The sequence below is a fragment of the Lissotriton vulgaris genome, chromosome 5 (genome assembly GCF_964263255.1).
Source record: "Lissotriton vulgaris chromosome 5, aLisVul1.2, whole genome shotgun sequence".
Taxonomy (NCBI): Eukaryota; Metazoa; Chordata; class Amphibia; order Caudata; family Salamandridae; genus Lissotriton; species Lissotriton vulgaris.
In genome coordinates this window covers 1,685,181,136-1,685,204,779 of record NC_141693.1, presented here as the reverse complement: position 1 = coordinate 1,685,204,779, position 23,644 = coordinate 1,685,181,136, and the positions used below count along the sequence as shown (strand labels likewise).

At 44.3% G+C, this 23,644-nt stretch overlaps 1 protein-coding gene across 1 annotated transcript in view; it reads left to right on the top strand.

Moving 5' to 3' along the window:
- The window catches only part of TANC2 (tetratricopeptide repeat, ankyrin repeat and coiled-coil containing 2), a 2,475,706-nt gene that overhangs the window by 1,066,694 nt on the left and 1,385,368 nt on the right, over window positions 1-23,644 (top strand). The window contains exon 7 of the mRNA XM_086923824.1: window positions 9,593-9,778. Coding sequence (XP_086779950.1) covers window positions 9,593-9,778 — 186 coding nt within the window. The remainder of the gene's footprint in view (window positions 1-9,592; window positions 9,779-23,644) is intronic.

Genomic DNA, 23,644 nt, shown 5'->3' with positions numbered 1-23,644 from the left:
GGGAGGAGTCCAAGATGAAGCCCAGGTTGCGTGCGTGGTCTGTCGGTTTGGGTGCGGTGCCCAGGGCGGGGGGCCACCAGGAGTCGTCCCAGACGGAAGGCGAGGAACCCAGGATAAGGACTTCCGTCTTGTCTGAGTTCAGTTTCAGGCGGCTGGTCGTCATCCACTCGGCTACGTCTTTCATCCCTTCGTGAAGGTTGGCTCTAACGGCGGCGGGGTCGTTGGTCAGGGAGAGGATCAGCTGGGTGTCGTCAGCGTAGGAGATGATTTGAGGTTGTGTTGGCGTGCGATGGCCGCGAGGGGGCTCATGTAGAGGTTGAAGAGGGTGGGGCTCAGCGAGGATCCTTGAGGGACGCCGCAGATGACTTCGGTGGCCTCTGACTTGTACGGTGGTAGACGGACTCTCTGTGTTCTTCCGTCGAGGAAGGAGATGATCCATTCCAGAGCCTTCTCCTGGATTCCGACGTTGCTGAGGCGCTTCACTAGGGTGCGGTGGCAGACAGTGTCGAATGCCGCGGAGAGGTCTAGGAGGATGAGTGGTCTTCCAAAACGCATTACTCTCATTCGCCCACTGCATCATCTCCCTCAGTACCTTGTTCAACCTCTCCATCATACCATTGGTTTCGGGATGATATAGTACAGACTTTTTGTGTTTAATGCCCCTTTAAAACAAGAATTCTTTCATCTCACGGGAAACCAATTGCACACAATTGTCAGTTAATAAAGACACCGGAAAACCCTCTCTTTCAAAGACTTGTTACAAGACTGTGATAACATCACAAGTCTCAATAGAGTCGGTTTTGACATTCTGGAAAACCTCCTGGTTCCAGCAGAGTGAGGGGTAGGTCCCCCGCCATTGCACGTAGAAGACGCGGCACTAGTCATTACAGTGTCATCACCTACTGGAATACGCTGACATGAATTCTTGATTCCAATGGAGTTGTCTTTCTAGAGTGACAGGTACCACTTTTTAGGGTGCTGTATGTGGTCTCTCACTTTCACTACAATTGACCACGAGTGTTAGTGTAAATAGAAACTGATACTGATCTTGAAGAATTGCCATCCAATTGACAGTTTGGCAAGAAACATGTTGACCTTTGAGCGTGGGACTCTCTAACACTTTTGCAGGGGCACGCCACACTTAATTTTAATTAGGAGAGGCGCTATACTCATTATAATTGTTCTGATTAGACCCCTACCTCCTATTTTAGCCTCACATTCCTTTACATCTACACACACTAGGCCCCTCACATGCACTGCACCTTACGGCAAAGAATAAAAGATCTCCGGCAAAGAGACCCTTCATGGGTGACCGTCGGGTATTGCACGATGAGGAGCAGACCCAATGATGAAACATGACACCTAGCTGTCTGGGTGTGTGAGGGTCTTAATTCCAATAAGTGGAATTCCCCCCTCATTCTAGATATCGAACGAACATCTGCTCGTTTACACAACCTGTTTTATCCTGCATACCCTTCTTGTGTTTATCGGTCACTATGCATGTATGCTGGACCTGTTGAAAAAAGCCCTTAGTTCCCCCTCTTTGTAGACACAATCTGGAATACAAGTCAACAAGTACCAGTACATACCTATCAACACTGGAGCATCAAATGGGACCAAGGATATCAAAGCGATCTCTTGCCAACGTTCATTGGATATCTCTCTGATAAACATAGACTTGACCTTACCCTTGAGCGTTTTTTCAGCATTACAACACTCACCACATCCCCTCACAATGCTCTTAATCTGGATGTCCATTCCGGGCCACCAATACATCTGCCTAAATCTCACCTTGGTTTTAGAGATCCCTGGATGACTGTCATGAGCTAAGGATAATAACCCCTCCCTTAACGAGAACGGAGAAATTCATCGGGTCCCTCTGAACAACAGTCCGCTCATCACAGACAATTCATCCCTGACTCTCCATAAGGATTGCAGATGTACATGTTTCTTGTCGGCACTGGTCCAAATACTCCGAATCCCTAGCATCACCTTTTGCAAGGTCTCATCCTTGCTTAGTTCAATCAACTACTCATCCTCTCTAATTGTTCCCTCTCTTACCAAACATACCTCTAGCTCATCTTCCACACAAGAATCATCATCATTTTCTCTTACACCACTTCTGGTAACCAAGCAAGAGCAACAGTCAGCCACACAGTTCTTTGGGCCAGGAACATATTCAATGTCAAAAAGAAACTCTTGCAAGCCAATTACCCAGCGTCTTATCCTAGCAGAAACTGCATCCAACCCATTTTTCTTGAATATCTCCTTAGGCTGTTTGTGATCAGTCTTCACAACAAATTTGTGAGCTTTTAAGTCAGAAAGCATTTAGCTCCTTTAAGCATAGAGAGCATCTCATTGATGTTAGGCAAAGGAAAGGGGTTGACAATATCATTCTTGTTCAACTCACGCAAGTCCACACATAGGCGTACCTCCCCAATGGCTTTCCTTGCCATGACCACGGGAGCAAGCAACCCTGTGGCTTCTCCCTCCTCGATAATGCCACTGTCCTTTAGTTTATCAAGTTCTCTCTTCATTTTGTCCTGGATCAGCAATCGCACCCCTCTAACCTTGCTTACAACAGGTTTTGCCCCCTTTTTTACTTTAATCTTGTGCACTTTGTTCTTCAATCAGCCTAGTTTGGTATTGAATACATCAGGAAGGAAATTTCTTCTCAAAGTCAGGTTTGTCAAGGCTTACATTGTTAACAAGCTCCAGAGGCCTCAACCTAAAAGTAGAGCTTTTATTGGGATCAAGGTAAACTCCAAGATCCTTCTGCTGGTACCAACTGATGAGAGAATCACCTCTCACAGAAACATAAATCTTCCCCACAGTTAGTTGGTCTTTGAAATGTAGAGACCCATTAAAATAGCCCACTAACTTTATAGGTTGACCAGCATAACCCTTTGGGCAAATATCAGGTTTAAACATTTTTACTTTGCCTGATAAGAACTTTTCAAAGAAAACCTTAGGTATCAACGTTATCTTTGCCCCAGAGTCAAATAACATGGATACTGAAGCACCATCGATCTGAACCATTTCCCACGGTCCCCCAGTACCATCTTGAACTTGCAAGATAATTTCATCACCTGATGAATCATCTACCAGTTCACAACTGATTTTGTAAATCTTTTTCCTTGAGACTGTAACAGCTTTAATGTTAGAGCTCCTACAGTAGCTAGACACGTGCCATTTTTTTTATCACATTTCTTGCAGGTAGCATTCCAACCCATACAACCCTTAAAATTGTTATAGTGGCCAAAGTCCCCACACCTATAACACTTCCCAAGATTAGTTTTTCTTTTCTTGCCGAGATCTCTGTGAACAAAGCGCGACGAACCGCCATTGCTGATTTTTTTCCGCGTCGACACAGGGTATGCAGTTTCTTCTTTGCAAGTAGCACTTCCTTTTTTAGCTCATCAACACAGGCACTACTATGTTCAAAGCTTTTTGCAAGCATGACCACTTCAGGTAAGGAAGGATCATCTTTTTGCCAAAAGCTTGCTTTTACCACACAACAACCCAACATGAATAGTTTGCATAACCTTTCATTACTACTGACACCAAAGAAGCACGTTGAGGTTAGTTTTCTACGAAATAATACATAATCCTCAACAGATTAACCAGACCTTTGCATACACTTACTAAATTGATATTGTTCTAAGACCCTTGAAACTTTTGGTAAATAGTGTAAATCTACTTCTTTATACATATTTCGTATTCGTTGAGGTTATTGCTTGCTTCAGCAGACAAGTTGGTTAAGTGTTCAAATACCTCCTGGCCCTCAGAACCCAGGCAATGTAGGAGTAAAGACATTTTGTGTTCTGCACTTAGAGAAGTACCACACACCCTGGCATAGTTTGCTAAGACATTTTTCCATTTCTTCCATGGAATATGAGGATCACCAGGGTTCATGAGGAAGAAAGGTGGAGCAGAAACATTCTTCATGGTAGAACAATACGGAATTATTTCAAGAGTTGTGAAGAAAATTGCAAGCAACAGGGGTTAATTTGACTCTGAAACAACCAACAGATCAAATGAGTTTAAGGGGTGTATGGGGTGCCCGTCACCGAGCTCAGACAAGTCACTCTGGTGTGTCCGTTACCGAGCTCAGAAAAGTCTCTACCAGCACTGTACTAGAAAATGTCCGCCGTACTTTGAAGAGAAGGTGTGCCTGTGACCGAGCACTAGCTTGTACAGTAATGGTGTGCTCATCACCGAGCCCGAAGCAGAAAGACTCAAAATCTGGGTCCCGTAAATATAGGTGTACCCATAAATGTAGGTGTACCGAGCACAACAAGAGAGAACTGCAAATAATGCAACGTCAAGTACTGTGACACTATAAAAAGAGTAGAGCAGTTAATCAAAGGGGTTCCATGCAACCAAATGCACCAGCAACTGGGTCTTATACCAATTACTAATGTGCCCATCCCCGAGCAGTCGAAGGAAAGATCGAGAGAGGCGATACTATGTATTGTGAGCTGAAATGATGGGTAGCACACACAGCGCTATAAAGGAGAAACTGTAGCCAGGAAACAAGGGATGCCAGTCACCGAGCATGTAATGGACAAAGTATCATCCGTGTTTGATCTTCCCGACCATCTGAAATGGCATCCGCGCATGATGACGCCAACCGTCGGGATATTTTCCAGAGCCGATAGACTTGTTTTCCTGAGATATGAGAAGATGGTCGCCGTGATTGACAAAATCAATCAACAGGTTGATTTTGTGAGGCGGTCGGCTTGTTTTCCTTGATCACACGTCATTGACGTTCGTCTTGTGCGGATGTGCGAGTAAGCAGAGAGCTTGTGAGGTGATTTGAGGGGGAGATGAAGCCGTATTGTAACAGGCTCGAGGGAAAGTGAGTGCGCTCCAAGTAACGGTGAGAATGTAAGCATTGGTTCGAATCCCATACTTCAATCAATCAATCATAGCATTTCTAAAGCGCCCTACATACCTGTGAGGGTCTCAAGGCGCTAGGGGGGGGAACGCTGGCACTGTTCGAAGAGCCAAGTTTTGAGGAGTCTCCTGAAGGTTAGGAGGTATTCGGTCTGCCGTAGGCGGATGGGGAGGGCGTGCCACGTCTTGGCGGTGAGGTGGGAGAATGATCTGCCGCCGGCGGTCACTCTTCCGATACGGAGGATGGTGGCGAGGGCGTGGTCTGCGGAGCTGGCGGGTGGGGGTGTAGAGGTTAAGCCGGCTGTTGAGGTACGCTGGTCCGGTGTTGTGTTGTGCCTTGTGTGCGTGGGTGAGGAGCTTGAAGGTTATCCTCTTGTTGATGGGGAGCCAGTGTAGGTCTTTCAGGTGGGGTGTGATGTGGCTGCGGCGGGGGATGCCGAGGGTCAGGCGTGCGGAGGCGTTCTGGATGTGTTGAAGTAGTTTCAGGAGTTTGGCCGGGGCTCCTGCGTAGAGTGCTTTGCCGTTGTCCAGTCTACTGCTGACGAGGGCCTGTGTGAACGTCCTTCTAATTTCGGTGGGGATCCACTTGAAGATCTTGCGAAGGGTGTTGAAGCAGGAGGAGGAGACGGAGTTGACCTGCTTTGTCATGGAGAGTGTGGAGTCGAGGATGACCCCTAGGTTTCTTGCTTGATTGGTGGGTGTGGGGGGTGGTCCTAGTGCTGTTGGCCACCAGTTGTCGTCCCAGGCCGAGGGGATGGAACCGAGGATGAGGACCTCCGTCATGTCTGAGTTCAGCTTCAGTCGGCTGTTCCTCATCCAGTCGGCGACAGCCTTCATTCCTTCGTGGAGGTTGGTTTTGGCGGTGTGGGTGTCCTTGGTGAGTGAGAGGATCAGCTGGGTGTCATCAGCGTAGGAAATGATGTCAAGGTCGTGCTGTCAGGCGACGTGGGCGAGTGGTGCCATGTAGACATTGAACAGCGTTGGGCTGAGGGAGGAGCCTTGTGGTACGCTGTAGATGATTTTGGTGGCTTCGGAGCGGAATGGGGGGAGGCGGACGCTCTGGGATCTCCCAGAGAGGAAGAAGGTGCTCCAGTCCAGGGCCTTCTCTTGGATTCCGGCATTGTGGAGGCGTGCTCTTAGTGTGCGGTGGCAGACTGTGTTGAAAGCGGCTGATAGGTCCAGGAGGATGAGTGCTGCAGTTTCTCCGTTGTCGAGCAGGATTCTGATGTCGTTGGTGGCTGCGATGAGAGCGGTTTCGGTGCTATGGTTGCTGCGGAACCCGGACTGGGACAGGTCCAGGATGTTGTTCTCTTCGAGGAAGCTGGTCAGTTGTTTCTTTACTGCCTTTTCTATGACCTTTGTCGGGAACGGAAGCAGGGAGATGGGTCGGAATTTCTTGAGGTCCTTGTCACCAATTAATTGAAGTAACAGGCGAGCCTGTAGTTGTGTTTGAAGAGGTTTATTCAAGTGAATGAGAAGTATTCCAGCCACACACATTTAACCACCACCAGGCTCCCTTGTAGTTCTCTCTTAGAACCTCTAGCCTCACCATAGGAACCGCACATAGGCATTACATTCAACATACACATTCTGGTTAAGCACTCAGTGACTTACAACACATGCCACTGAGAGCTACAGTGCTAGATATTACAATAGTCTTTCTTGCATCTTCTTGCTGTGATGCTGTGTTATCAACTTGCCTTAGATTAACCCCTTCGATGCTTGTGACGGAACCATTCAGTCATGCCTCACGGTTGGGCTGTGCGGATGACAGAATGGTTCCGTCACGACCACACCCGCGAATGGAATGTTCAGCACCGGGGGAGAATTGGCGCCGCAGGCAAGGTGTTAATTCATCTGTCATTGCGTCACATTGGCATGTAGCTCTGTTAGGCTTGCCACAAACTCATCCACTGCGTTATCCACCATGAACACAATGTGCATTTTTTCTTCCTTATACCATATGGGTACCATTATGTCTATGCCTAATCTTTCCTCTGGCATGCCGGGACATTGTAATGGTTGCAGAGGGGGTTTCATTTTTCAAAATGACCCGAGATCAAGATATGCCATAAAGTTGAGACACAGAACATAGTCACATTCCTGGACAGTGTTTTCACCAGGGAAGGCATACCTAAAACAGTCGTTAGTGACAACGGAAGCCAATTCACATCAGGGAACTTCAAGAAGTTCATGGAAAGAAATAGAATTAAACACAAAACCACTTCAGTGTATCATCCCGCAGGGAATGGTGCAGTGGAACGCTTCAATAGAGTAATAAAAGCACTATACAACTTGCAAACAACAATGGACTATGCTGGATGAAAGAAGTATACAAAATGATCGGGGCATACAGAATTGCACCGGGAGAGGACACTCACACCAGCCCTTTTAAGTTTATGAGAGGGAGGACTCCTTTCTCAAAGGACAACGTGGGATGGCTCAAAACAGCAAGGAAGGCTGAGTGGTCAAGCGCATCGGCAATGGAGGTCATCCAGAAGAAACAAGAAAGATGTAAGGAAAGATATGATAAAAAACATAAGTGCAAAGAAATCATTATCAAAAAAAGAGTTGAGAAGGGCCAAAATAGGTTTTCTAAACCGTTAATAGTGGAGAAAGTTTTCTGAAATTCTGCCCTCCTTAGTGATGGGAAAGTGTGGCACGCAGCCACGCTATTAGCTTGTACACCCTCAAGGGAAGAAAGAGAAGATACAACGTCTGATTAGAGCACTACCGGATCGCCACAACAAGGGGAACTAGAGGATACTAATAAGAAGGATAACTTTGATTGGTTGATCAATGAGGAGTCGGAATTGGAAAGAGATGGTAACTGCACGCCCGCAGTATCCAGGACCAGTGACAATGTGGTTAGTATTGACCAAGTGCAGATTGAATCCATCGGGGAATCGGGGAATACAGAGACACCAGCACTAGTAGTTCGCCAAATCACACGGCGGAGGGAGTGATGACCAGTAAGAATAAGGTTTCAAACCTGAGGAAGTCGTTGCTGAGGATTTTAAGGGTACATAGATCACCTTGGAGTCTGAGGAAGAACAGGAAAAAGGAGACACGGCGAAGGAAGCCGGAAGTATCAGTAGACGAGGCCGTAGTATTATGAAGCCCAGCAAGTACAAAGACTTTGTTTGTGACTGACACCCTTGCTCATGGTTACTCCCCCCTTTCCAAATTACTAAATCATACTTTGTTTTCCTCCGTAAGGAGATGTGTTGTCTTTGACAACTTCCTTGTTCCCCTGTCCCTGTCTCGCGCGCCCCTGCGCCCCTGTCCTCGCGCTGGCCAGCATGACATCAGCTGGCATTCTAGAATACCAGCTGACAGTTGTACGTGACAGTTGGCCGTTTAGTCAGTATTGAGATAGCCTGCAGTTGATTTATAATTAAAACTTGAGTTAACTAGCAAAAGAGGTCTGCGTTTAACTTAACAATTACTACTGTGGAAAAGTGTGGCTCAATGGTTAGAGCGGGAGACCCTGATGCAAAGGTCTGGCCCGGGACCAGGGTTCATTTCCCGCCTCGGCGGCTCTTGGGCTCAATTTCCCCGGACCTGATAATTCTCGCCTCGGTGCCTATTCTAATCATGGGTCCCACTCTGCAACTCTGGGCAATAGCTTGCTTAATCTCTACAACGGCCCCAACAACGCTAGGATGCCTGGCTTGACCTTGGGGGTGCCCAGGAGTGGGCACTTCACAGGGAAAGGCCAGGAAGGGTTCCTCAGCGGTATTCGTACAAGCGCCGAGATGCCTCATGGTGATTCGTGCGCTATACAAGTACCATTACATTACATTTACATAAAAAAAGGAGAGGGAGGGGGGGGTGCTCAGTGTTTCTCCCGCCGTTACAATTGGAAGGCACACCGCTACCCAAATTTAACAAAACCAGTGTCCATGGAAGGCTCACAGCGTGTATTGAAGAGGGGAAAGAATGGCTGTGCGGACACCGATCCGGCATGTGAAAGCAGCGGGTGCTGGAGTGGCGCCGCCTGAGCTTCTAGCCTTTGAGTACAGCAGGCATTTAAGAGCGAAAGGTACGATATGCACTCGCCTGCCTGCATTCGATACTGTTCACTCTGGGACGTTGATAGGCAGCATGCAGTAACAGTTCCGTCCTCCCAAAAATACTGTTCTATAGAGTGAGCCGAGCAAGTCACGCGCACGTTCGAATTCCCAGAGCACGTAATGCCCCGCTGCGCAGTCTGGGGACACCCGCCTCCTGCCTGTTGCATTGCGACGTTATAAACAAGCATGGTGCTTGTGTGTCTTTGCCACAGCATGGCCTGTTCCTGCTGAGCTGGTGGCCGTTCGACGCCAGAGGGCGGTGAAGGAATATAAGCAGACAGAGGCAGCATGCAAGGTATTCATTGGGAGAGACGGCCAGCTGTGGTGAGCTGTACGCCTCAACCCACTCTGAGTCAGCTCAGTTGACCATAAACCTAGAGCCTGGAGCATGTAACACGCGGGGTTCCTCTGTCCCATACATTTATAACAAAGGACTTATGGTCCTATGCTAATTGTGATTGTTCTCTGGCCTGTTTATTTTCCTCAAGCGTGTGTAGAGGTTAAACTTCGTACACTGCACAGCTTAATAGCGATTGCTAGCTTGGATTTTAATAATAGAGACTTTAGTATGTAAAGATTTCCGAAGTGAGTTTCAGTTTCTGTTTTGTGTTTTCTAGGTGGTTGTACGTCAGCAGAAAACGACTGCGCATTTGAGCCTGACTACCCCATTCCCCCTCTCCCGGTGTCCGAAGGAATGCAGCACATTAGGATAATGGAGGGTGTGTCCCGCTCTCTCCCCTCATCACCCTTACTCACTCATCAGTCCATCAGTGCCCGTCTTCAGCCTGTCAAGAAATTAACCGGTATGATAAGTGATTCTTGCTGTGAATTTCAAGCACCTTTTTTTTTTTTTTTTTTACAAGCGTGGAATGTTTTTCAGTGGAACGTATGTGAATACTTTTTATCTTCTGGAATCTACAGTGTAAATAATGGAAACATCCTGATAATCTGTCAGTGAAATAAAGAATCAAACAATACCTGCATTTTACAGTGGAGTTTTTTACTCCTACGCTTAATCTGCATTGAAGGACCTTGAAACCTAGAATTTTAACTTCCATAAACATTATGATATCTAGTGAGGTTTCCTACATTTGTGTCTATTGTAAACAGAACGTCATATGTTTTTCTCAGTATTTTTTCCTTTTTTTCCACACTGTACCAGTTTGCTCTTTTAACTCCTCTTGTTGCCAACACAAATGATGGGAGGGATTTAATTGTGTTGACTTGCCTGTATTTTGTGTTACTTATGAGATGCTCCTGGCACAAAGGGCAGTTGCAGGGCAGTAGCCAACCCGTTAACTCGGGTAACAGACCCGATTTGAGCTGATTTGTAATGTCTGACTTTACAGCATAGCTTTCGCCAATTATGTGAGCATCACCTTTTGCCTTTGCCAATGTTTGTTAGTCTTCAAATTAGTCTGAACAGCATAACCCATTTAGATTTTTAACATAGCTTTCTTTATTTTCACCTTTTAGGTCGTGCTTACTAGGCCGTGCATGCCATGTCTGTTGTGAGGCCTTTTGTGGATTACCTAGAACATAGAGGGGCCTAGAGACTGCTTACCATTGGTTGGTTTTCCTAGCTCTCTCCTTGCCTGCTTCTTATAACCTTGTCAATGTTGTTTTTGTTCCTCCCAAGTAGCAAGGCCTCTTTAGCATCTCTTTGATTGGCGGGCATCTCTACTTCCACTACTTGCTTTTCAAGCACTACTTTTTTTCTTGTGTGTTAAGCACTCCATGAGAGGGCCTGTGATTTTGAGCTGTCTTCCTCGTGTACTTTTCTCCCCCTGCACTCTGTGTTATATGTTGCCTCCCAGAACCCTCAGTTTTTCCTTCCCCGCCTGCACCCTCCTTCTCTATTCCTGTTGTTCCTTCAGCCACCCTCTCTATGTTGCTTTCCCCAACCCTTGCGTTGCTCTTCCCCGTGTTGCTTTCACTTTTCACCGAACCTCCCCGTATTGCTTTTGCCTCCAATGTTGCTTTGGCATGCCCCATCCCACCCCGTGCTCCATCACAAGATCACACATTGTCACAGGTGCTGGGAGAAGGGGTACAGTGGGTGCTGCAGCACCCCCAAAATAACAATGCTGGAATTCAGAAGGTGAATGCGAAGTAAAGATGCCTGTAAATTGTGGTTTATCTTGTCTCATTAGCTGTGCGTTCAAAGACAGAGGTCAAATGCCAGATATGTCTGTCAATCTTCTGCTTATTCTTTTAGCATGGAGATTTGTGTTTACTTTCTTAGACGGCAAAGTTAGAGCATTTTGTCAAGCAATCTTGCTGTGGTCCCGGGAGTGTGACAGGAATGGCTGTAGTATGTAATGTATTTTCTATTTAAAAATACATGTAAACGAACTGTACTAAGTATTTCGAAATAGATCAGCAGTAGGAAATTCCAAACGAAGCACATTTTTAAATCTGAAATGCGATGGAAACAAAGATTTTAATAGGTTGAAATCAAATCAAGACATTTGACTTGGTGAGTTGCAATCGATAGACATTTGCTGAAACCCCTTTGCCACACATTATCATTTGTGCGCTATTATGTTAGCAAATTTAGTGGCCATTTCATTGGAAAGTGGTCTTTTTTGTAAACGGAAGTGTGTTAATACATCATGCTTTAGTGATATATATTTGCTAAAGTTTGCTCCAAACTGCACCGTACTACACCCTTATCAATTTCTCGCTGAATGGATGTGGCTTATTTGCTACTCTTGTTCTTTGAGTACTGCTTGGATTTTTCACAATCCCTTTGACTTCAGTGATGTAACATTGATGGCTGCGCCCGGACTCAGAAAATTGTTCCAGCACCACTGCACATAGTAGCTATGTAAGCAAACCTAACAAGTTTCAATAGCAGATGGGGAACAGTGCTCTTTGCTGACAAATCTTCACCCAGTTCCCAGTCCATATGCAGTAATAATTTATGGATTATGTACAAGCTTTGATAAAAGATTCTATTCAGCCTCTAATGCCACTCTTGGGATCCTAAACATTTTCTGTGCTAAAATGGTGCTTGGATTTAATGGTGTTAAAGAGCACTTTATCTGCAAATTACTATTACTCCTGTTATCCAGGATTGGGGTATCTTTCATAGATTCACATGCTTAGAATCATCCCCGCCGACGAGGTGGGAGTCTCGTGGTACAATAAAACACATACATTATAGTCATAATAACATTATACCATAGGCTACAGTGTATAGAAAAGTCACTACAATAGTCTATCTCAGTCTTTTTGTGAAAAGAACCAAACTTTTGAAACCAGCCAATCAGGCAGTAGCACCCTCTAGAACCATCCCCACAGAGAGGCAAACCTCTGATTTTCTACCGCACCTCGTGTGTTAGGGAGTCTCCCTGAGCTCTGCTCAGTTTTTTCCTTGTTCCTTTCTTTCTGAGGAGAAATTATGTCTGATTCTAAGAAAAACTTGTTTCTAGCCTGTTCTTCCTGTGGGAAGAAAAGACTTCACTTTGAGGACCCACATAAGGAGTGTATTTATTGCCTCTACCCAGCACACAAGGTTAAGGACTGCAGGATTTGTTGGACCTTCCCGGCCAAAACCTTAAAGGATAGAGAAGGACGTCTGCTGATTTGGTTGGAGAATTTGAAGGCATCATCTGAAGTAGTGTCTGAAGGTGAAGGCTGCATTAGTCCTCAAGTGTCCACTCCCATCTCTAAGAAGAGAGATAGATCTGGGGATCCTCCTGAAAAGATGAGTAAGACCTTAAAAACGTATTCCTCTGAAGTGCGTCGCTCTTCCTCAAAAAAAGAGAAAGTCTCTTCTGAGGTAAAATCTAGAGATAAGGCGAAGGTTTCTCAGAAAACTGCCTCTAAATCTCTTCAGGACCCTCCATCGATGGCTAAATCTTCGTTGACGAGGAAATCACCACAGAAGGTGAGTGGATCTTCAACGTCGAAGAAAAATATACCGTCGACGAAGTCTCCGTCATCGGTGTCGTCGACGAGTGCCCCTTCGTCGTCGAGAGTTCTCACCTCGTGGACGCCTGCTTCGCCGTCGAAGATTCCGTCGACGATGCCTCCGCCGTCAACGAAGATTCTCCCGTCGACGACGAGCCTTCCGCCGCCGACGAGACCGCCGCAGATTCCGTCAACGACCTCACCGTCGACGATGATAATTGTTCCCCCGTCAGTGTGTCCACCGTCGACGACGACTTCGACCATGACGCCGACGACCACCTCGTCGACAATGTTTTTTCCGTCGACAGCGACTATGATTTCAACGTTGTCGATGCCAATTGTTACTTCTATATCTGCAGAATGAGTCTCCGTCAAAGTATATTTCTGCTACGTTAAAGCGTGCAAGACCTGCGCCTTTACAGTTTACACCTGTTTTGAGCTCTAAATTGTCATCCAATAGACAATTTTATCATGATGTGTCACACATTTCACCCTTGCCTCCTAGCCATTATTTGGAGGAATCTGAGGAAGACGATGATCCTTATGGGCAGGCACATGACCCTTCCCAGCTCAGGATAAAGTATCATGAGGAGGAAGAAGAGGAATATTATGAGCCTTGTGAGTCATTGAGAGTGCCACAAGTAAGTTTCCATCAGGAACCTATGGTTCAAATGCCAGCCGCTTTGCTACAACATCTTTCGGCGATGCTTAAAGACTATAATAGTCGTTTTCCTCCAACCCCAGCTCCGCAACAAGTTTCTACTCCTGTAGATATACAACCTGTAACACCTGCAACGCCATTTTCTGAGCCCCAGGTGACAATACCTTTGTCGCAAGATGAAGATAGAGACACGGTAGCAGAGGAGGGAGAAATTCCTAATTCACCAACTACCGTAGATGAATGGGACGATTATCTGATCCCAGAACCAGTTTTGCCTATTCCTCCAGCTGCAGACTCTCCTCCTGAGGACATAGGAGGTTTTCACGCCATCATGGAATGAGCAGCTACAAGATTTCACCTGACCATGCCAGTACAAAAGACAGAGTGTTTTTTGTATGATTTTAAAGACCTGAACAGAAAGTCCACACGTTCCATTCCCATAATTGATCACATTTGGGAAGAAGAAATGAAGATCATGAAGACCCCATTTTCCATTCCTGCAATTCTGCCTCGGATTCATAAAAAGTACAAGGCACCAGATGATTCCCCTGCCTGCCTTTCAGGTCACCCTAAAGTGGATTCAGTAATTTCTCAGGCAGCGCAGAGAAAATCTAGGAATCCTTCCACTCCTATAACAGCTCCTCCGGATAAAGATGGAAGGCGCCTTGATAACATAGGCAAGCGTTTTACAACCATGGCAGGTGCTACAGTTCGGGCGACAAACTGATTGGCCATTTTAAGCAGATATGACCGATCGTTATGGTCGGACATCTCGCCATACATAGAGTACTTACCTGAAGACAAGAAAATGGAAGCACGGAAAATTCTGATGGAAGGTGAAAGATCAGCTACTGAGATCATAGATATCTCTGTAGATATAGCATCGCTTGGATTTTGTCAGTTACCTGGAGCAGCTACATTAAGACGACAAGGCTGGCTTAAGTCTACAAATTTTCGACCTGAAATCCAAACAAAAATACTTGATATGCCCTTCGATGGTGACCTCTTTTTCGGCAAGCATATTGATGATGCTCTTCAAGAGATAAAGAAAGACACAGATACTGATAAATCTTTGGGTGCTTTGCAGTATAGGAAGACACCTTTTTGTGGAGCAAGAGGCAGAGGATCTCACTCCTTTCGGGAGGATACCAAAAGTATCAACAGCAAGGTAACCAAGGTCGTTATGGGTACAATTACCAACAACAGCAGCAAAGCTACAAAAATCCTCCGGTGGCTGCCTACAGACAACAAGGCAAGAGACGCCAGGCTCAAGGCAGAGATTCTGCCAGAAGGCAGTGACATTCTTTTTGCCCCTGCACCAGACCCAGCTTTCAAAATTCCCAAAGTTTCCCAGCATTTGCACAATTGGAAGAAAATAACCAAAGACAAATGAGTATTAGATATCATAAAATTTGGACACACCCTGGAATTCACCAAATTTCCTCCTCCGCATCTACCTCTGAAAAAGAACCCACCACATCTCTCTCTTCTCAGGAAAGAAGTGGAAGCTTGCTATCAAAAGGAGCAATAGAGAGAGTCCCTCATTCTCAAAAAGGAAAAGAATTCTATTCTCACTTTTTCCTAATAAAGAAAAAGTTGGGCGATTGGAGGCCAATTTTAGATGTGCGGATGCTGAACAAGTACCTTCAGAAAAAATCCTTTCGCATGGTTACACTCCAGGAAATTCTTCGGCTTCTGGATCATGCAGATTTCATGACAAACCTGGACCTCCGAAATGCATATTTCCATATCCCAATTCATTACAAGTATCGGAAATTCCTGAGGTTCACTGTGGCAGGTGCACATTTCCAGTTCAGAGTTCTTCCATTCGGCCTACGTTCGGCTCCAAGAGTCTTTACCAAATTTCTAGCCCCGGTAGCAGCTCATCTCAGGCTGCAAGGCATACAATTGTTCCCATATTTAGACGACTGGCTAATAAAGGTTCCATCCTTTCACTAGGCATCTCTGGCAACTACAAAATGCCTGTAGGTGTTTCACTCACTGGGACTATCACTGAATGCCCAAAAGTCAAGCCTTTATCCGTCCCAAGTAACACAAATCCTGGGAGCGAAATTGAACACTATTCAAGACAAGGCATTCTTGTCCGCAGTAAGGATATCTTGTTTTCTCTCTCTGGCATCAGAACTCCTAAAAAGAAAGTCTGCTTCAGTGAGAATGATCAAATCTTTTCTGGGGATTTTATCGTCAGCAATCCTGCTAGTGCCTCAAGCAAGGTTAAGGATGAGACCACTTAAAGAGGAGCTAGACAACCAGTGGCTCCAAATATCAGGGTCGTTCGACGACATTATTCAAGTGACTCCTGTTATGAAAGAAACGCTTTCTTGGTGGAGAAGTTCCAAGAATGTCTCCGAAGGGCTCACTTTTCAACCTACAATTCCAGATTATATCATCACCACAGATGCTTCCCTAGAAGGTTGGGGGGCCCAATTTCAAGACCTCAGTATAAGGAGAAAGTGGCCGTCATTGATGGCGAAGATGCACATCAATTTTCTGGAACTTCAGGCAATTGCACTAGCCCTGCAATCTTTTCTTCCCAGAATGCGAGGTTCAACAGTTCTCATCAGAACCGACAACACCACTTGTATGCATTACCTGAACAAGCAGGGTGGTACGAGGTCTCACATTCTAACTCAAGAGGCTCAGAGCATATGGAAGTGGCTTCTCGTGCACAAAATAACAATCAAGGTGGAACTTCTACCAGGAGAACAGAACACCTGGGCAGACTGTCTCAGCAGAACAACGAAATCTTGCCACGAGTGGGAACTGGATCAATCAGTGCTGCACAGCATCTTTCTGAAGTGGGTCAAGCCGAAGCTGGTTCTATTTGCCACCAAGAGCAACAGGAAGTGCCCTTTCTTCGCAAGTTGGGAACCGGAGAAGGGTTCTTGGGGAAACGCATTCATGATGAGGTGGAAGGGAATCTTTGCTTACGCATTCCATCCCTTTCCTCTTATCCCGAAAGTTTTGCACAAAATGAAAAAGGAACCATGTTGCATGATTCTGATTTCTCCGAAATGGCCCCATCAACACTGGTTCACAGAGCTTCTCCTTCTCTCCAAGTGCAAGCCGTCCGGCCTTCCGATACAGCTCAATCTGCTATCAATGAGCGACGGTCAGATTCTTCATCCTTGCCCAGCTCAACTGCAACTCCATGCTTGGTTCCTGGACTCACAGATTTCAAGGACATAGAGATTCCTCAGGAATGAAGAGACATTCTAAACAGAGCAAGAACCCCTTCCACATTGCGGACCTATGCCCTGAAATGGAAGAGATTCTGTCATTGGTGCTCTAATAATAGTCTACATCCGTTGGAATGTTCCCCTGATAAGGTGCTACCTTACCTTTTGTCACTCTCTAAGTCTGGTCTAAGGTTCGCCTCAGTTAAATTGCATTTAGCTGCTATTTCTACATACAGAAGGTCTTCAGGGATGGGGTCACTTTGTTCAAATCGTCTCATTAAGCAGTTCCTGAAGGGACTTTTCAGGACTTTCCTGCCTCTTAAGGCTCCTCCTCCAGAATGGAAGCCAAATGTGGTTCTACAACAGCTCATGAAACATCCATTTGAACCCATTCATAAAGCTGATATCAAATATCTCTCATGGAAATCTGAGTTACTGTTGGCACTCACCTCTTCTCGAAGAGTCAGTGAATTACAGGCGTTCACTATACGGCAACCATATCTGAAATTCACTAATGATTACGTCCTTTTGCGGACTAATCCCACATTCATTCCTAAGGTTTCAACTTCTTTTCATCTCAATGAACTTGTGGTATTGCGGACTTTCTTCCCCAATCCGTCTTCTGCGGCGGAGAAGTCATTGCATACTTTGGATGTCAAGAGATTCCTAAAATTTTACATATCTCGCACTGTGTCCTTCAGGAAATCTGATCAGTTGTTTCTCTCGCATGGGGGATCCAAAATAGGATCTTCTATCTCATAAGCTACCATCTCAAAGTAGATTGCATCTGCTATTCAATTTTGTCATTGCAAAGCAGGTCATCCATTATCAAGAAAACCAAGAGCTCATTCTACCAGGGCAATGTCTTCTTCTACGGCATTGTTTGCTGGTGTGTCCTTGGACAAAATTTGCCGAGCGGCGACCTGGAAGAGTGTACACACTCTCACCAGGCATTCTTGCTTGGATCTAGCACCAGAGGCTGAATCGGCAGTTGGACAAGCAGTACTGCACAACCTTTTTAGATAAGGTAAGCCTGATGGCAAGAATGGCAAGAATGGATTGTAACTAATATTGTAAAGTGTAATGTTTTATATGACCATTATTATGTATAAGTATGGTTTGCTCTTTCACACAAGATGAACATGTTTGTGAATTTTGCATTGGTCTTAGTATGGTATCTCTTACACGTCTTATGATACCCACCGTCCACTATGCATATGAGTATTATTTACTGCTAGCTATTCTGATTCTAAGCATGTGAATCTATGAAAGATACCCCAATACTGGATAAGAAAACGAGTTACTTAGTGTAACTTCAGTTATCCAGTATTGGTATCTTTCATAGATTCACATGCGACCCACCCTCCTCCCCGGAGAGGCTTACCTTATCATAATGAGATACTATATCACTTGTGCTATGAAAATCTGAGGGTTTGCCTCTCTGTGGGGATGGTTCTAGAGGGGGAGGGCAAGGCAAGGGAGGGCTGGGGGGTTGGGGGGTTTTAAATATGGTTAAAATTGTTGTTTTTTGGATTGTAATAACACACATTTTCATTGAGGTTCAGCTACAGTATAGACAGCATAGATTATACCCGGAAAAAGTAGAATGTTTATATATTTTGTATAATTTCTTTGTTGAAGGATGGCTTATGATAAGAAAGTTATTTGATATCCCTTAATGTCTTGTAAAATTGCTTCAATTAATGTATGTGGCCTCAATGATTCCAATAAGAGATTGAAGGTCGCGGGATTATTGAGAACTCTTCATTTAGATCTGGTATGTCTCCAGGAGACTCATATTGAGGCCACACAGGTATACCTTTTGGATCAGCTGGGGTTCACGGTATTAGCAGCTAGTAAACAAGGAACTAGGACCAGAGGGGTGGCAATTCTGGGAAGAAATAGAGATGCTGTGGTTCATAGGAAGAAGGAGGATCAATGGGGTAGGTGGGCTATAGTGGAAATTTGTTTTAAAGGGGTAAAATTCACATTGGTCACAATTTATGGTTCTACTGAAGACGATCCTGATGTATGGAAGTTTATTGATATTGAACTTGCCCAGTGGCCAGAGCCCATTGTATGTTGTGGGGATTTTAACATTCACGACCCAGAAAGCTCGTTTTTAGCACCGGGGGGGTAGATACACAGGGAGGAAGAAAAAGACACATAGGGCATTAGCCGACCTGGTACAGCACAACTCTTTAGCTGACCCTTGGATGGAGCAACATCCTCATTTGGATAGTAGCACTTTTTATTCGGCCCCTCACAAAACTTTGGTCAGATTGGACTACTTTTTAGTTTCTAATTCGTTAATCAATGGGGTCCAAGTGGAAAAACATCCTAGGATTGTCTCAGATCATAGTCCCCTGGTGCTAACATTCAATATGCCTATGGCTGAGAGTAGAAATACACGGTGGACCTTTGAACGTATTCTTCTAAAAGATGGGGCATATCAGAAACATATGGAAGCTTGGATAACGTTTTTTTGGGATATAAACAGAGGTTCAGCATCCCCAGGGGTGGGTTGGGACTGCTTCAAAGCGGGTATAAGAGGAGAGACGATGAGCTATGTATTGGCCAAACGAAAGAGGGAAAGAATCAGAATTGAAGAAATTCGACAAAGGTTGATAGCAGAGGAAGAAAAGTTAGTTACAGCTATAAGACAGAATACTGCAGTGGAGCCTTTCTTGCTTAAAATTGTAGCCCTCAAAGGAGAGGCCATAGAAGGATTCAGCAGGAAAGCAGCTGAGAATTATATGGTTAAAAAGCAGGACGCGTACGAACTGAGTGAGAGGGTTGGTCACGTTTTGGCGGTGCGAACCAGGCAGCGTACTGCTGCAACCGATATCAAAGAGATATTTGATTTACAGGGGGTCTCTGTTACAGATCCAGATTTGATAAGGGAAGTTTTTAGGAAATTTTATGATGATCTATACACCCTGGGTGAAGTAACGAGTCAGAGTGAGATAGACAGTTATCTCAGCGATATTCCTCCCCCCGGTTTGTCTCCTGAGGAAAAGGAGATGCTAGATGCCCCTCTCAGTTTGGAGGAGTTTACTTGGGCCTTGGGCAGCCTCCCCTCAGGGAAAGCAGCTGGGCCAGACCAAATCCCGATTGAATTCTATAAAGTGTTTCAAAATGCTCTATTGGTCGACATGTTTGAGATTATGGATTATACACAACGGGGCGGGATACCTCCTGAGTCCTGGGGTGGGACAGATATTATTGTCATTGCAAAAAAAGGGAAACCTACAACACTTCCCGGTTCATACAGACCTATTACTCTGATGAATTCAGACATTAAAATATATTCAAAAATGTTGGCAAAAAGACTAGCAGGGAGTATCGAACATCTGGTAAGCACATCACAACACGGTTTTATACCCGGGAAAGGCACGACCCAACATGTTAGAATGGTGGTCACTATGTTTGATGCTGCCGGGGGCCTGGGCGACCCTATAGCGGCACTCTTTTTAGATGCTGAGAAGGCCTTTGACAGGGTCGCCTGGGAATTCTTATGGGCAGTTTTAAGGTGGAGTGGTATTGGTGAAGGCTTTATAAAAGCCATACAAGTCCTATATAATAATCCTACTGCAAATATTAGAGTGAATAGGGAGCACTCAGATGTAGTTAAAATTTTAAGGGGGACAAGGCAAGGGTGCCAGTCATCCCCACTGCTTTTTGCATTATATTTGGAGCCATTTCTACGAAGATTATAAAGAAATGATGGTATTCCACCAATGAAAGTGAATGACTTTACAATTAAATCTCTAGCTTACGCAGACGATGTGGCTATACTATCCCCAAACCCAGATATTGCTATTAGGGGTTGGAAATGGAAGCCCAAAGATTTGGTCAAGTTTCAGGATATAGCCTAAACAAATCCAAGCCGCAAATTGTTATAAATCATTTTACTAGGAGTTTTGATAGTAGGGTGGTTAGTTCAGCCACATATCTGGGGATTACAATTTCCGGGAACTTGGACACTGTGGTTGAGATCAATATGGCTCCTTTATTGACTAAAGTTAGAAAGGACTTGGAGAGGCTCAATAATTTGCATCTTTCTTTGGTGGGTTGTACTAATGTCTTAAAAATGTTGATTTTACCTAAGTTTCTTTATTTATTTCGATCAATTCCCCCTTTTTTTTTTAGGCCAAATGGTTTAACACGTTGGAAGGAACTTTAAATAGGTTTTTATGGGCTCATGGAAAAACTCGGAGGGCTTATAAATTCATGTCGTTACCAAGAGAAAGAGTGGGCTGGGGCGCACCAGATTTTAGGTTGTACTATTTGGCGGCGGCATTGCAATATATGCAGGGATTGATTGGAGGGGGTGGTCAGCTACAGAAAATAACAAATATGTCCACAGAAATATATGCAGCAGTGTTAGGGCAGGAGGCAGAAAATAGTTTTTTATGTCATACTGAGTTAGGTTATCTGAGAAGGAAACAATCAAAGACTGTAAGTGCGGCCCTTAAAATTTGGAATATTTTCTTGAAGAAGTCAGGCCTGGGCAGATATAATAGATATACCAAAGTTTATAATAATAAATCATTTCCCCCTGAAATCTTTTCTGATTCTGTAATGGCTGCTTGGGAGGTTAAAGGAATTAGACAGATAGGCGACTTAAGGAATCAGTAGGGAATAATGCAGTTTGAGGATCTTGTAAGTAAATATAGAATAGAATAGACGGAAGGGATTTTTTAAAGTTTCTACAAGTTAGGAGTTTTCTGGGTAATAAACAGGGGGGCCCAGCAGGGTATAATGGAAATGATTTTATGGAGAATATATCTAGTGGTGGCGAGTCAACTATTAGGTCAGGGTATGCGTTTTTAGTGAGTGGTAAGCCGGATGATATGGCTAAGCATAGCAGTAAATGGATAGGGAAAATAGGTGTGGATCCTGAAGCCTTTAAGGAGTCATTGGACTTGGGTCGCACTATTCTGTGTTCAGCTCCCCTACAATCCCAGCATTATAAGACTTTATATTCGCTTTACCATACACCAGCTAGAATTGCTAAATGGGGGGGTTCTGAGGGGACCACTTGCCCCAGGTGTAATTCCCCTGATGCAGACATTGTCCATATGTTTGCCACCTGTCCTCAGCTACACACTTTAATTAAAGATATTGAGGGTTTCCTGGATAGGTCATTAGGGATACAGATAACTCTAACCGCCACTTGGATTTTGCTGGGAATCTGACCAGATGGGAGTAATCTTGCGCAGGGAGATTTCTTGTTTCTGGCTATGGCAGTGTTCAGATTAATGATAGCAAGGGCTTGGCTGGACAAGACTTCCCCGTCGATACAAGTCTGGTTGGCGAATTTAATAGCGGCACATAACCTGGAGAAACCTATATATGCCACGAAGGGAAGGGTATGGAGAGCACGAGGAGGTAGAATTTGGGAGCCTTTAGCTTGCTGGAGGGCTGGGATAGGGTAACATGCCTACGATTAGTATTTAGTTTATCATAGGATTTTGGCTTATAGTGGAGGGACCTGTGAATTATGTAAAGTATTATGATATGTTTTCCATTTAATTCTGTTTTATCTTTTTGCTGTTTATTTTCTTAGTGTAAATTGTTTATGCTTATTGCCTGTGTTGTAATACTATAAGATATCTTTTGTTTGTGGCGTAAACAAACTGCTGAATGTATAATGTGTGTGATCAGAAGTATAATAAAAAAATAAATAAATAAATAAATAAATGCTAATACTACGGTCATGAAGCCGACATACCCCCTTCCTCAGCCCTCCGCCAATAATGCCATACTCTTTGGTACTAAACCCACCCATCAAATTTTATTCATTCAAGTTGTGTTACTTTTTGTGTTCTTGAACACATGCGCTTTGTTAGTTACACTGTGAACACAGCCCATAGTTGTGCCCTTGCTCACCTGGTCGGTTTTTAGACTTTCAGCTATAAAAACTAATACTTGTAAACAATTATCTCACGAGCATCCTGTACCTCATACATTTTCTTTGTATGGCATGAATGAATGTATGATTGCATGCTTTTTTTTCTTTTTCGAAAAGCTAATAACATTATTTGTACAAAAAAAGGTGTTTCAAAATGTAAGAAAGAAATATGAATGGGCTCTGTTGGTTCTGAGAGGAAAGTGGGAGCGCTGAAATGTGGTGTTAAGTAGCAGAACACAGAGCAGCTTTTACTTTAAATTGTGTGTATTAAATATTACACAGTGTGCAATGTAAAGTTTTTATAAAGCGCGTGCTGTTTATAAACGGCACTGAGTAGGTGTTCCTGGATTCCAATAAATATATAAGGTCACTATGAGCAGTATTTGAGGTCCTCGGACAAATTCTTCATAAGGAAAACTAAAACTCAGACTATTAAATTTCACTGTGGCTATTTACCCTCCTCATGACCACATTCATTTATGTTTTAACAATGAATACAAGTGAAGCTGATAGCCCTCTGTAGAGGGAATCCGTTACATAAATTAGAAGCCAAGTCCAAGTAAGGATTTCACCATTTAAGATTTAATGGCAGAGAAATCAACCCACGACCATTGAAGCAGAGAAACAGGTAAGCAATGGTCACAGTAAACATATCACAATTCTAAGAACATGGAACTAGAACCAAAACACAACATTCCTTAAAGAGCAAGTAAGGAAAAGTGAAATATAACTATAAGTACATACTACACATCCTTCCCCTAATAAATAAAAAAGAGAAGCAGATGAAAAAGAAAAGGAGACAAAAGAAAACACAGTAAAACAATATAAATGGATACATAAAAAACAAGATTAATTCAAAACATAATCATGGAGTCTCACTGGAACAGATCTGATTCTGCGACCAAGATCCCTACCATCACCCGCACCAATGGAATTGGAAACAGGCTGTAAATTGGGAGAGGGAGTCAAAACA